Below are 13,725 nucleotides of genomic sequence, written 5' to 3'. Positions count from 1 at the left end.
TTAATATATTAATATTATTTAACTATAATAAACATTATAAAGAATATTATTGAGTATTATTTAAATTTAATGAAGAATATATTTTGTCTTTTAATATTAAATATTATTTAATTATAATAAAAGGTTTAATTATCTTTTAATACAAAATACTATTAAATATAATAAAAATATATTTGTATTTTGATGAAAATATTATTTAATTATAGTAAAAGTTATTTTGATTATATTACTTAGAATATTTTTATCTTTTAACAAAATAAATTCTTTAATTTTAATAAAGAGTATTTTTTTCTCATCATAGTATTTTTGTTTTTTAATTAAAAAATTTTTAAATTTTAATAAAGGGTACTTTTATCATTGACCCATTAATCTTGAACTATTCTTAAAATTATTCCTGCCAACTAAATAATGGAATAAGTAATAATAGCAATTTTTATCCTATTCTATTCCCATGACCTAATTTACATAATAGTTATTTTTACCTTATTCTATTCCCATGGAACAGCTATTCTATTCCCATTTAGTTTCTTCTAGTGAACCAAGCATGCTGCTAATCTTATAGTCGACCCTTGACCAGTAAATCATTTTCAAAGCTTGTAGAAGAGGTTTTAAAAAGGGTTTTGATGCATACATAAATCTTTAGTAAAACTACTAAATTAAATGCAAGCAAATGATCAATTGTGAGATGCTTAAAACATTTTTCAAATGAAATCAAGCAAGAAATGAGCAAGTGATGATAGTTGACAAGGATTTGGCAAAAAACCAAACCAATATATGAAGATTGAAAATTAAAGCATAAGAAATTTTGAAATGGAATTTCTTGAAATGTAATGCATCAAATTAAAACAAAAATAAAAATGGTGACATTAAGTAAAAATCAAACCTTTTTCAAAAAAAGATTTTTTATTAGTGTCCAAAACAAAGTAAATGATTTTTCTAAAGCAAGTTTTGAAAAATAAATCACAATGCACAAAAGTAAATAAAGAGACAAGGATTTTATAGTGGTTCGGCTTTCTCAAATCCTTACATCTACTCCCTTGGCTCACCAAAGAATTTTCAATCCACTAAAAGAATTCTTACTTTTTAACAAAATCAAACGATAACCCTTACACAATTCACAAAAGGGATTTTTTGCTTTTTTAACAAGATCAAGTAATAACCCTTACACAATCCACTAAAGGATTCTTGCTTTTTAATGGGATCAAGCGATAACCCTTACAAGACCTTTAATTGGAAGCAAACACAACCCATAAACTAAATTTTCAAGGCTAACTTAAAACTTTTACAAAAAATAGTAAGAGTCCCTTTAAAAGGTGGATTTTGATAGTTTAGTACAATGGAGGAAGAATGCCTAACAATGGATAAAAAGATTAGATATAAAGATTAGAGTGTAAGCACAAAAAAGGTTTAGCTCAAGTATGCTTAGTTTTGCCTGGTTTTCTCATTTTTCTTTTCAAGACTAGAATCTTCAAGAATTTGACCCTTTTTCTTTCTTCTTTCTACTTTGAAATGCTTCCAAATGGTCCTTTTTATAGTTAAAGAAGTCTTGGAGTAGTTGAAGGTGATTAAAACAAGAAATTGGTCATTTTTCTTTTCAATTTTGTGTCTAACAATCATTTATAGTCGAGTATATAAGTTCTCTAGTCGATCCACGAGCAGAAAGCTTGTTTTTTTGACATCATAGTTTAGAAGTAGACTATAGCTTTGTCAGGGTAGACTATAGCTTTCATTTCTTCATGATTTTTCATTAGTCTTGCCATAAGGTTGACTATGGCTATGTGTTTTTCAAGGTTCCTTGTTTGTTTTTGCCCATTTTGTCATAAGATTGACTTGCCTTACTCTAGGATCTATTGGAACTTTGTTTCTTCAAGGTTCCTTGACATTTTAGCATTTAACTTTGGCCATATCTTCATTGTGATCAAATGTTGAATGATGATTGCATTTCTTGACTTTGAAGCAAGCTTGGTGTAGTGTAAATTGATGATCTTTGAATGCTTTGAGATAAGCTCCACTTGTGAACTTAACTTGCAATTTTAGCATCTCAAGGATAAATGTTAGAGGGATCATAAACTCACACAACTAAATCATACAAGCTTATAATTATATAAGAACAAATGCATGAGAGTTAGATTATCTCAAAAACTTATCGAGAATCACTTAAATAATGTTCAAGCAAATTTGATTATTTTGTCATAATCAAAACTACAATAATTTTAAATTTAAAAAATGCGATGACAAGCTCATGTAAGTAATCATTGGCACTTTGGAAGCATGCTAAAGGCAACTTCAACAATAATTCCACCCCATATATGTCAAGGACGAGGTAATGGGGGAGTTATAAAGGCTAGTTTAAAGGGATGAAGTGTAGGAGTATGTGAAGAAATTTTCCAATTCAATATTGCAAGTAAGGGACTTGAGTGAGTAAGAGGCTTTATTTACATTCATGGATAAGTTGAAGCCATGAGCAAAGCAAGAGCTTCAATGTAGAGGTGTGCAAGACCTTACGTGCATTACTCCAGTGGCCAAAGGTCCGAGTTCTACTCATCTCAACTTAAGGAGAAAGGTAGCCTAGGGGGAAGAGGGATAATAGTTCAAAGGAAACAAATACGCCATTGGGCCAAGGTAGTTGCCAAAGGGAAAGATGAGAAAAGGAAACCCGTCAAATGTTTCCTGTACGAGGGACCACACTCGACGAGGTATTGTCCCAAGCATAACAAGCTCATGGTTATCCTATTGAATGAGGAGGATCTAGGCAACAAAGGTGGGGACCGATGTGTAGGACTTAGGGAACAATCACAATTAAGAAGCCTAGTGTTGCATCGCAAAAAATAGATCCATCAAGTGGCCCAGATCGAGGAAAGGGTTAGTGTAGTGGCAAGTAATGCCTCCAAATGGAGCTTAGGAGAGCACTAAGATTGGTCAATATCATGCTGCATTAGGGAGAACAACGATAATGAAATATGGCATGATTCGGGAGAGATCAAGGTCAATGAGAATGAAATTGTCACAAATGAGAGCCAAAAGGGTCAAGAGTTCCAAGACATATGTCACAAGTCATTCCTTACAAGTCATAGAGTGCACACCCTTAAAAAAAGTACTAATAATAAAAATAGACATAATAAAAATTAATTTTTGTTTTAAATTAAATATCTAATGAGACAAAAATTAAGAAATAAAATATTTTGCTCATTATTTTATGAAGTTTATTTTTAAAATTATACAAAAATTAAAGGATTTCATCTAAAATTAGTATTTCAATAAAAAAATATTGAAAATATTTTTCAATTTGCAAAAGTAAATATTATTATTATTAATTATTCTAAAATAAATGGACATTCAATTTGAAAAAGGATATGGAAATGCAGAAGAATAAAATTGTACTGCTACTGCGTTTATTTGCTTTGCAGTCTGTGTGCGTTTTTATTTTCTCCCATTTTCATTTAGGAATCTCACTTTTCCAGCTGCTTCTCTTTACTCAAAGAAGTAGCTGCTGCTGTCAATTCAAGCAAGAGAAGAGAGGGATATCATGCTTCTGTAAATAAAGCGTCGAAGCATCTATTCTTTTATCTCCATTCTCTAACCTTACCTTGCTTCAGCCAGAAGACCCCTTTCACCACTTTCCCATTCTTTAAACCCTAAACCCCCAAAATGGGTTTATCTTTGACGTAGAAAAACACAGATAGGGCTCCTCCCTTCAACTTCAACTCTCCTGGAAAGTTCCAATCCTAGTAAATGCAAACGGCGTGTCGTGTCGTTTCTCGCCTCCTTGGGTCCTCGAAGCACTCTTCTTCCTCCGTCATTATCAACTCATCGTTTAACAATCTCTCCCAGGTAGTTTTTTTGGAACCCAGTTTGATACCCCACAATCAGGACTTTTTTCAATTTAGATCTTATACAAATATCGGACCAGCCAGAGGTTTTTCCTCGGTGAATAGTTCGAGACGTTTCGTTTTGCTGGGTTTTGTATTGCCCGAGAATGATCCCATCATTTATCAGCATCATAGACAATTTTACTCTTCCCATCGAAGTAAGTAGAACTATCTTTTATCTAAAGATGTGTAATTTCTTTTTCTTTGGAAATTGTTTTGAAATGAATGTGGCTGTTTTTGCAGGCTTTTTTACAAGGGCTAAACAAATAAAGAAGATTGAAATCAATGATCAGCACAGGTAGCTTGTTGTTTTTTTTTTTTTTTTTTTTTTTTTTTGCTTTTTTCAATCTTCTGTTAATTTATGGGTTTTAAGTGTATGTTTGTAAATGTAGTTGGTCTTTTAAAAGCTTGTGTATTAAAGTAAATGATTGCATTATATGAAAGTGACATTTTGTAGTTTGTTCCCCAATTCCCAAAAGAATTGCAATTTTAATTTTTAGCAGCGGAAATATATTTTCTCAACACACTTATAGTTGCAACCAATTTAATTTAGTGTACTTAAAATTGGAAAAAAAAATCAAATTACTCACCTCTATTTCATTATAAGTAGCTTGTGCTTTTTTTTGTTTCCATCCCATGCTTTCCTGAATGCTTATGTTCCAATTGATTAGCCACTAAATCTCAGCTTATAATCTTTTTTCTTTTGTTGTTTGCCTTAATTCTTTGACCCTCTAGTCAACGAGCTGTTACTACTGCTTTATGGTGCAACTTCCTTGTCTTTTCTCTCAAGTTTGGGGTCTGGTTAGCTACTTCTAGTCATGTTATGTTAGCTGAGATGGTTCATTCGATTGCTGATTTTGCTAATCAGGTAGTTAAATCTCTGTCTTTCTTTCTTGATATCATTGTCATCATCAGGCTAGATTTAATCCCTTGATACTGATTTTTTTCTTTATAACTAAATTTACTGATTATGGAATGCAGAGAAACTAATCCATGTTGACATTGTAGGCGCTGCTTGCTTATGGTCTTAGTAGTTCAAGGCGTGCACCAGATGCTATGCATCCGTAAGTCTCTTTTCCATGATGCAAACAGCCTTTGCTAATCATAATAACTTGGTTACCTGCTGCTGTGATTTTCCAGTATTGGATCATTAGTGGATATTTGATGTGCCTTTGCATAGTTTGGTTGCCTAATTCTTGAAAATTTCCTTTAAACATAGTTGTTAAATCGAGATATGTATCGTGTATCGAAATTTCATTTTTTAGTATTGAGTATCATATCATAAGATACGGTAACAAATTTTAAAATTAATTATAAATAAGATTTATATATGTAAAATAAAGAAAAAAATTGAAAAATATTTTATATTTTAATTGAAATGAAGATTATAGGATGTAAATTGAAAAGATAATTATTTTTTTAATTTAAAATTTCAGTATATTCTTTAATAATATAGATTTTTAAATAAAATATACATTTTATCATATTAATTTATTAATTAAAAATTAAAAAACGTTTATCATGTTAAAATTAAAAGGGAATTCAATTTTTTTAGTATTTTTTATTTAAAATCTAAAAATTGACACTCATAAAATATAATTTTTCGTGTTCTAACTTAAAAAAAACAACTAATTAAAATTTTTAATAATTAATTAAATATAAGCTTCTAAAAAGTGTATCAATTGTTTCGTATGATACGCCCCTGTATCATAAGATACGTACAGGGTATCTTACGAAACACTTTGATACTTGATCAAATGTGATACAACTATATATACGTATTGTTTTCTACTAATATCGTATCGTACGATGCGTATCGTGTATCGTACGATAATAATAACTATGCCATTAAATAAATAAATTTATCTATTTATTTATTTTTGAAATTCCAGCTTGACACTATCATCACTTGATTTTTAAGAACTCAAGTATATAAATTTAATTGGTTGCTGTTCCAAACAAGAGTAGAAAGGTAAGAAATTATATTTCTAATATCGTATATTGTGTTGCAAATTAATTAGATGAGCTTTTATATTGGCCTATTCTTATAATTTGTTACATGCGCAGAATTATTTGTAAACAAAAGATGCATGTTGATATTTTTTAATGATATGCTGAAACCTTTTCTGTTTTTATTGTCAGTTATGGCTATTCCAAGGAAAGATTTGTTTGGTCCTTGATATCTGCTGTTGGCATATTCTGTCTCGGCTCTGGCGCTACAATTGTTCATGGAGTTCAAAACCTGTGGACATCACATGTAATTGATGATGTCATTTTATATTCCTGTTTTCTAGCTATTGCTTTGACAAATGGCTGCTTATTATGTTCTGTGTCTTCTTCAGCCCCCAGCTAATATTGAATATGCAGCTTTGGTGATAGGTGGTTCATTTATGATTGAAGGTATAACTTTGAGAGCTACGATTGTGGGTTATTATGTTGTCCGAAAATTTGCATTTAGCTTAAGCCATTCATCCTTAGGTTTCCCTCTTCAAACTATTATCTTCTCTTTAGGTGCTTCTCTTGTTGTTGCCATACAAGCTGTCAAGAAAGGTGCAGCAGCAGAAGGAATGAAAGTGAGAGACTATGTTTGGCGTGGCCATGATCCTACGTCTGTTGCAGTCATGACAGAGGTACTTCACTATGCCTTTGTGCGCTTTTTATTGTTTTGGAATTGAACTTGTTAAATGTGAAGGTGAGAAGTTTGGAACAGCATTTAAAGAGTGATAATGAATTTCAGATATTCAGTTTCTGTAGCAGTAAGATTGGAGATGATATAATTTCTTGAAATAATGTTTTAGTTTAGCTTATTGCATTGTAGAGTTCTTATATTTGAACCAAGTGAGTTAAAGTTATGGATATATCTTCTTATTTAGTTAGGACAAGAATCTAATGTAGACCTATGTAATTCATTGCAATTTATAGCATTAATTAATTTAAGCATTTAATTTTATATGTTTCACCCTTCAGCCTTGCAAGGGTAAAAATAAAAATAAAGAAGAGAAAGGAAGCACTAGCACTAATCTCCAGCTATGTTGCACATTCGCTTAGCCAGGGGTGCACATTCCCTGGTGCAGGCACATTTTGCACTACTAAGAAATACTGCAGCATTTGTGGGATTTATGGAATGTTTGGTATTGTATGTGCAGGTGAGCTGGTTGAATAATTTTATTGGAGTTTTCCCTGTTCTTATTTTGATTGAACAGTATCCTTTGGAAGATGAGAAATATTTTATTAGTCTAATGATGCAATGTGCAGAAGAACGTGTACAACTTGGCTTTTTCAGCAAAGCAATTTAAAAGGCTTAATAAGTAATCTTACTGTCAATCGTTGGTGGGTCATAGTGTAAATGTAGGTGTACATGCCGTGGTTAATTTAACAAGCAGCCTTAGATGAGAAGAATTATTTATAAATTCCTTCGCTGGATCCATTCTTTAACCGAGCTAAACTGGCATACAGTAGAAGAATGAAAATTACATAAAAACTAAATAATTTTGCATTTTCATAAGAAGAATTCTATAGTTTTTAATTATTATATTCCTAGTGCTCTGCATTCTGGCCCCATTAGGTTTAAATCTCATGCTTGATATTTAAGGGTTTTTTAGCTTAATTGGACAGTCCTGGTATAGTGATTGATGAATTGTTCGCCCCTTGCTCCAAAACATTTAAGGGTTTGCTTGAGTTTAAAGGATCTGAAGGTAAATTAATGTCAACTGGATGTCTAATTGAAAATCTGTTGCTTAAATTGTTGATATGCTTGTCTTGTGCTTGTTTCCTGGCTTCGTTTCTTCATCCTCTTTTCTGCCCAAATCAAGGATGGTTTTGACTGCATTACCTCTATGCTTTATCTTTTCCCACATTCCCTTTATTTTCTGACTTGTGTAGTTATAGTGTGTGTGCACATGCTTATATGAACCGATTTTCTCTTTGATTCAATTATAAAAAAAGTTATAAGAACCATAATGATTGCTGCAATTTGTCCTACGTACTGCAGTTTGTTTATTGAATTGCTTCACAGTAGATTATGTCAACTATCGCAGGATGGTGCTGCAGTAACTGGTCTTGCTATAGCCGCAGCATCGCTGGTTGCAGTGAATATAACTGGGAATGGAATTTATGATCCCATAGGCTCCATTATAGTCGGTAACCTTCTTGGAATGGTATGTAATACTTCTTGCCCCTGAATTATTTACATCTTATAGAACATCAACAAATACTGCTTGTTATTTACAAGCAAACTCTGAACATGCAGGATAATATTTGTTACTATTTCATAGTTCATAAGTATCGTTTGGTCTGAACTAGAAGCTTGGCATCTCTTGAATTAAGTATATATTCACAGCTTTGTTGACCATTCTATTTGGATTTTAAGGTGATATGCTTCAGATTAATTAGAGTGTTTCATGGGTTGCTAAGAAAATGTACTATGCTGCCTTTTATGAATTTTTAGTGAGAACTAGGGTGTGCTTGAGCATCGTGCTATCAAGTATGAAGGGAGAGGATAAGACCAAGAATTTAGGCAAATTATTTTCTGGCAAGGTGATACATAGGATTTGATTTGTGATTTATGCCATATTTAGGAATGCAGAAAAAAAAATGCATGACCATAATTGCAGTTTTATGTTTGGCTGGAAAGTCCTCTATGAAATGGATAATTTGGTAGAAGTATTTGCAAAAGTTTTTCGATTATATAAAATAGATAAGACTGTTGTGTGCTTTAATGGATTTAACAACTCTGGCTTTTGTAAATTCTCATTTAATGAGATGAAATTGTGAAAGATGAATCATGAAATGATTTGATTAAGATTTAGGCTACTGAAATAAGATTAATGGATGATTAATATGTACGAAAATATACATGTGTGGCTGTGTTTTGCCTGGCATTGGGCTCCTATGTTGTCAATTTTGTTTTCACATATAGTCTTGTAATACCCAAGAGTGCAATGATAAGATAAATGTGGAATGACAATTAATTATTTTCTTAATTTTAGCTGTTTCTTTTTTTTCGGATTAAGTGTAATATAGAACTTTATTTGCAAAAGGACCATCTTTTCTTCATTGTTTTCTTTTTTAAAATTGATTTTATCTATCCTCAGAATTAATTGAGGGCAAAAGATATGTGTGGGGATGCATGGAATTTGGCATTGTGAAAGTGGAAAACCTGAGTTGGTGTCGAATGCAATGACTATTTGGCAATAGCTTGGAGATAATTTCAGGGAATGTTTAGTCATTTTGGACAGATTGCCTTTGAGAGAAGACATTGTGCATTTGCACATGTGAGTGTGTTAAAGAGTGGGAGAAAGAGGGAGGGAGGGAGGGTGGACTTATGTGGGTAGAATCCAGTTAAGAGTCCTAGGCTGGGTTATTGTAATAATTTCAAGCATTTTTTGGTTTGTGGTATGTCTAATTGAAGTCTATTACTAATGCAGGTTGCCATATTTCTCATCCAGCGGAACCGGCATGCCTTGATAGGGAGAGCAATTGATGAACATGATATGCAGAAGGTTCTCCATTTCTTGAAGAATGACCCGGTATTACTCTACTACACTACTATATAACTTGAAATCCACTGCATTCATATTTATCTTTGAAAAATTCGAGGGGCGTGGAATTTTTGCAGGTTGTAGATGCTTTATATGATTGCAAAAGTGAGGTGATTGGACCTGGTTTCTTCCGATTCAAGGCAGAGATCGGTGATTTTCTCACACAGCCTTCTCTGTTTTGCAGATTATTTTTAGCATTAGTTTTCTTAATATCATTTTGCATTTCAATATTTTAGGCAAATTTCCTTCATCTTGTGCGATACAAGTATGGAAAGCAAGAGATGCATTTTGTATCCATCTTATGAATGACGCCTTTATTGTACTAATAAGTGATGAACATGGCTGTGTTGTTCTTTTTGCTAGAATTATAAAAAAAGTTCATACGGATGTCCATATTCTGGGATTTATGAGCAGTAGGCCAGGATAAGTATCTTTGTACCCAAATAAATCGTGGACATTAGGTTTTTAGCGCAGAATTAATGCTAGATCTTGCCTGCCAAAATAAATCTTTGGCATTTGTCAGGTTGAAACGTTTTGGCATTTATTTGTATTGCTGTGACAATGTAAGTTGATGGTGACTAGTTGTATGCTACAGATTTCAATGGAGTGGTGGTTGTGCAAAATTATCTTCACAGAACTGGACGTGAAGAGTGGGCGAGACAGGTTAATGTTTCAGTCTCCAATTTCTTTTTTCATCTTCAAGACATTGCTTGTTCATTTGTTTCTGCCGTTATCTATGTAGAAATATTAGTAGTGGCCCATTAAAACTGATTGGCCTGTTTGTCTTGTCTGCATGAAGTTTTTCCTTGCGTTTGTATTGTTGCATAAACTTTTAAAATCAATTATTAAAGTGCAACTCCTTTTGTATATGAACTTGTATGAAATGAAATGTTGTACTTGTGAACATATTAAACTTAAATTATGACATAATTTTCACTTATAATTGTGAATATCATCTTTTTTTATTATCTTTTAATGTCAATATGCTAAGAACTATTTTGTTTTATGGTTTGAAGTTTTACTGTTGTAATAACTTCACGCCACTTTTTGCTTGTGCGTGCATAAGTTACACATTAGTTGGGTTGTTTTCTAAATGTTTGCCTTGTTCTTGAGATGGCAACTCCTTAGTGCCTTTTAGTGATTTTATTTCTTCTCAAAAGAAAGTCATATATTACTTGGAAGTGGGCAGTATTGCCAGGGAAGAGCACTAAACCAGGAAGCCTCTTAACTTTTTAACTCTGCCAAGCTGTTTATCCTGATATTTTGTGCTTCAATATGCAATTGACAACTGGAATTTGGTTGTACACAGTTTCGAGAAGCTGCAAAGGAGACAGATGATTCTGCATTGCTAAAGATCATGTCAAACTATGGTATGCAAGTCGATGAACTAGCAAATACGTTGAATTACTTTACTGCTTCTAAGAAAGGAGTTTCTTTTGCAGGTGAGGAAGTAGTCACCGCTCTAGGAAGTGAAGTTGATCGGCTAGAAAAGGAGATCCAAGAACTTGTTCCTGGTATTCGGCACGTAGATATTGAAGCTCACAACCCCATAGACCTATCATCATGATCCACATTTTCATGCAGCAATATTTCCGCCATATTTTTCTTGTTTTATTGATAATGGGCAACTAAAAGCATGCAATTAAAATTTTACTGTATTGTTTGAACTACAGTTTCCGATTGTCGTGTTAATAGGGTGGGGGGGATTTTATGAACAATTGCAGTAGGAGATTGTGACAGCTCTATAAATAAGGAATTTGTAAGTTTAGTAGTTTGTGTTGGGATTCGAGTTTATGTTCAAATATGAAAATAAATAATTAATTAAAAAAATATAACGTAGTGAAATAATAAATTAACATTTAATTTGAGAAAGTTGAATTTTATAAGGTCAATATTTATGTTTTTATGTAATTTTTAAATTAATTATGAACAATCATAAATTTGTTACATACTTTGTTCTAAATGTCGTAATTAAATGTCAATTAAATTTAAAATTTTTGTTTCACTTTTAAGATTTGTTAAATCTTCAATCATTCAAGGTTTGGTCTTCAATAGTAATATATACAGTGATCAAATATGATCTTTCCAAAAATAAGATTTTTATTTGTGCTAATAAGGTATGTTTTTTTAAAAAAAAGATCAGAAGTTCTTGTTGAATTTTTTTTTGTAAGATAAAGAAAAATATTTTTTTTCTTATTTTATGAAATGGTTTAGAAGTAGTTGAAATTTTAAAGTTTTAGTTTGTTATTATAATATATTTATATAATCAAATTAAGTTGTAATTTAAAATACAACAGTTGTATTTTAATTTAATTAAGTCTCTGTGAACTTATTTAATTTCTCACTTTATTTTGATATTTTTTAATTAAATTTAACTTAATTAATTATTCTTATTTAATCTCAATCATGCCACTTAATATATGTAACTCATTAAGCTACTAATATGTTGGTAATAAATATAAATTCGAATCAAATATTAATTTGATAATTGATTTATATTTATAGATTATGAGCGGTATCTAATACTACATCATGACCACTCAAATATTAGAAAGTTAATTAAAAAATTTGACAAAGCTCTTCAATGTAAGCCTTTAAGTATAATATGATCTTTTTATCAAATATCTCGAATATGTCACTAAACATTGCTTGGTGTCTACTTATGACATTCCATATTAGTTCTTATAATTCATGACTAACTTCATGAATTTAGAAAACTTTCTTTAAATTCATCATGCTTTGGCCAAAGACTTTATACAAGTTAATTAATAATTGAGAACAAGTGAAATACATCCTCTCATATCACTTGGGGTGATGAATTCTCTCTTGATCACTCATTTATCTTCACGTGCTTTATGGCATACTCAAAAACACTATGTTTAGGCATCTGGTTACCTCAAAATCCGTAAGGGTAAAATCAAAGTATGCCATTCCCCATATAAGATGACTTGATGTTTTAAGTCCAAGGACTAATTGCACGACTATCGTATGAGAGCATATTCCATAGACACTTGAGTGAAATACTAAATAGAGTTCTCATAGTGGGTCACGTTCAGTGAACTTGTTCTTTAACAAACACTTATATTATCTTCAAGTATCCCATATACTTCAATCTATGAAATTGATTGCTTACTTTTCAAGTAAGGAGGCTTAACATGTACCAGTGTTTGAGCATTGTTAATGCCCTGTCTTAACAATACAGCTACCATGGAAAATTTTAGGAACATGGCTTTAATGCATAATGATTTCATAATTGTAACAACTTTACAATTCTTTTGCAAGGCCTATATGTTCCATGGGCTTCATCTAATTAGTACTTAATAACTCATTATTGCATTGACATGAAGGAAAACCTTTATCACATTAGTTATATGATTAAATATGCATTAATAATAATATATATTCATTGACCAATCTAATTGGCTCAAGGGCATATACCAACAATCTTTCACTTACACTTGAGTAAATTGCTAATGTATCCAATATCGAACTTTTTCATTTAGCAACTATGTCTTTACTAGGATAACTCAAATTGCAATATTTAGGAATATATTAATTTACATGTTCACAATCTCCATTACTATAATCAAAATACTACTTTAGATCACAACGAGACCTTGATTCCATTATTATGGCTTTTGTTGTTATTAAACAACTCGGAATCATTTATTGGTTCATTAAACCAATGATCCAAATATCTCTTCTCTGGTAGTTTAGACAAAAGGTTTGTATCTGATTATAGATATAATCTAGTTATCTCTTGTTTTGGAATCAGTCCAATACAACTGCTCAATTATGACTTTATGTTAGTTTTAACATTTAGGATTCTCTCTATGTTAAACTCCTTTAACATGTCATCTTAAATTCTTTTGTTGAGTCCCCTTTTAGGCGCTAACTCTTTAGTCCCATTTTGTTTTTATTAGATTGAAAAATGTATCTTATACACTTTTAATGAGTAACTTATCTTACTCCCACTAACCTTATGATGTGCACCAAATATGTTTATCTTATTCAATGTATTCAACTATTTTGAATTTATTACATTAAATAAAGATTATTATCTAATCATTCATGTTGGATTATTTAGTAAACTCATCTTATATGAGTAATGCATTAATATACATTCCACTAATGGTTTGTATTTAATGGATTCATCTCATGAATTATGGATCCTTATGCATCCCATTAAATTAGTCTTTATTCATAGATCTTATTTATTAGATTTTATAATTTCATGACCTTTAACCTTTCAAGTATCATTAGCTTCCACTATTTCTATCATGTATAGAAATCTTACCAAGTAAACTTATTTACTT

General features: G+C 31.3%; 1 protein-coding gene across 1 annotated transcript; it reads left to right on the top strand.

Moving 5' to 3' along the window:
* Positions 1–3,388: 3,388 nt before the first annotated feature.
* LOC110426374 (Cation efflux family protein) lies at positions 3,389–11,276 on the top strand. The gene is made up of 13 exons (XM_021441592.2): positions 3,389–4,027; positions 4,113–4,167; positions 4,605–4,737; positions 4,878–4,933; positions 6,012–6,126; positions 6,212–6,269; positions 6,381–6,499; positions 7,907–8,026; positions 9,296–9,397; positions 9,487–9,559; positions 10,005–10,072; positions 10,719–10,779; positions 10,852–11,276. The coding sequence occupies exons 1-13, from the start codon at positions 3,733–3,735 to the stop codon at positions 10,974–10,976; spliced, it is 1,380 nt and encodes a 459-aa protein (XP_021297267.1). The 5' UTR covers positions 3,389–3,732; the 3' UTR covers positions 10,977–11,276.
* Positions 11,277–13,725: the final 2,449 nt, after the last annotated feature.

Source organism: Theobroma umbraticum, unplaced genomic scaffold (assembly GCF_002168275.2).
Source record: "Theobroma umbraticum cultivar Fairchild unplaced genomic scaffold, ASM216827v3 scaffold_55.0, whole genome shotgun sequence".
NCBI lineage: Eukaryota > Viridiplantae > Streptophyta > Magnoliopsida > Malvales > Malvaceae > Theobroma > Theobroma umbraticum.
This window is presented reverse-complemented; position numbering and strand designations above follow the sequence as displayed.

What these genes read in the sequence shown, in the direction of transcription:
- LOC110426374 (XM_021441592.2), top strand. Translation starts at nt 3,733, where the DNA reads ATGCAAACGGCGTGTCGTGTCGTTTCTCGCCTCCTTGGGTCCTCGAAG. An exon ending in TTGCTGATTTTGCTAATCAG is followed by an intron (nt 4,738 to 4,877) that starts GTAGTTAAATCT and finishes TTGACATTGTAG; the next exon opens with GCGCTGCTTGCTTATGGTCT. An exon ending in CTGTTGCAGTCATGACAGAG is followed by an intron (nt 6,500 to 7,906) that starts GTACTTCACTAT and finishes CAACTATCGCAG; the next exon opens with GATGGTGCTGCAGTAACTGG.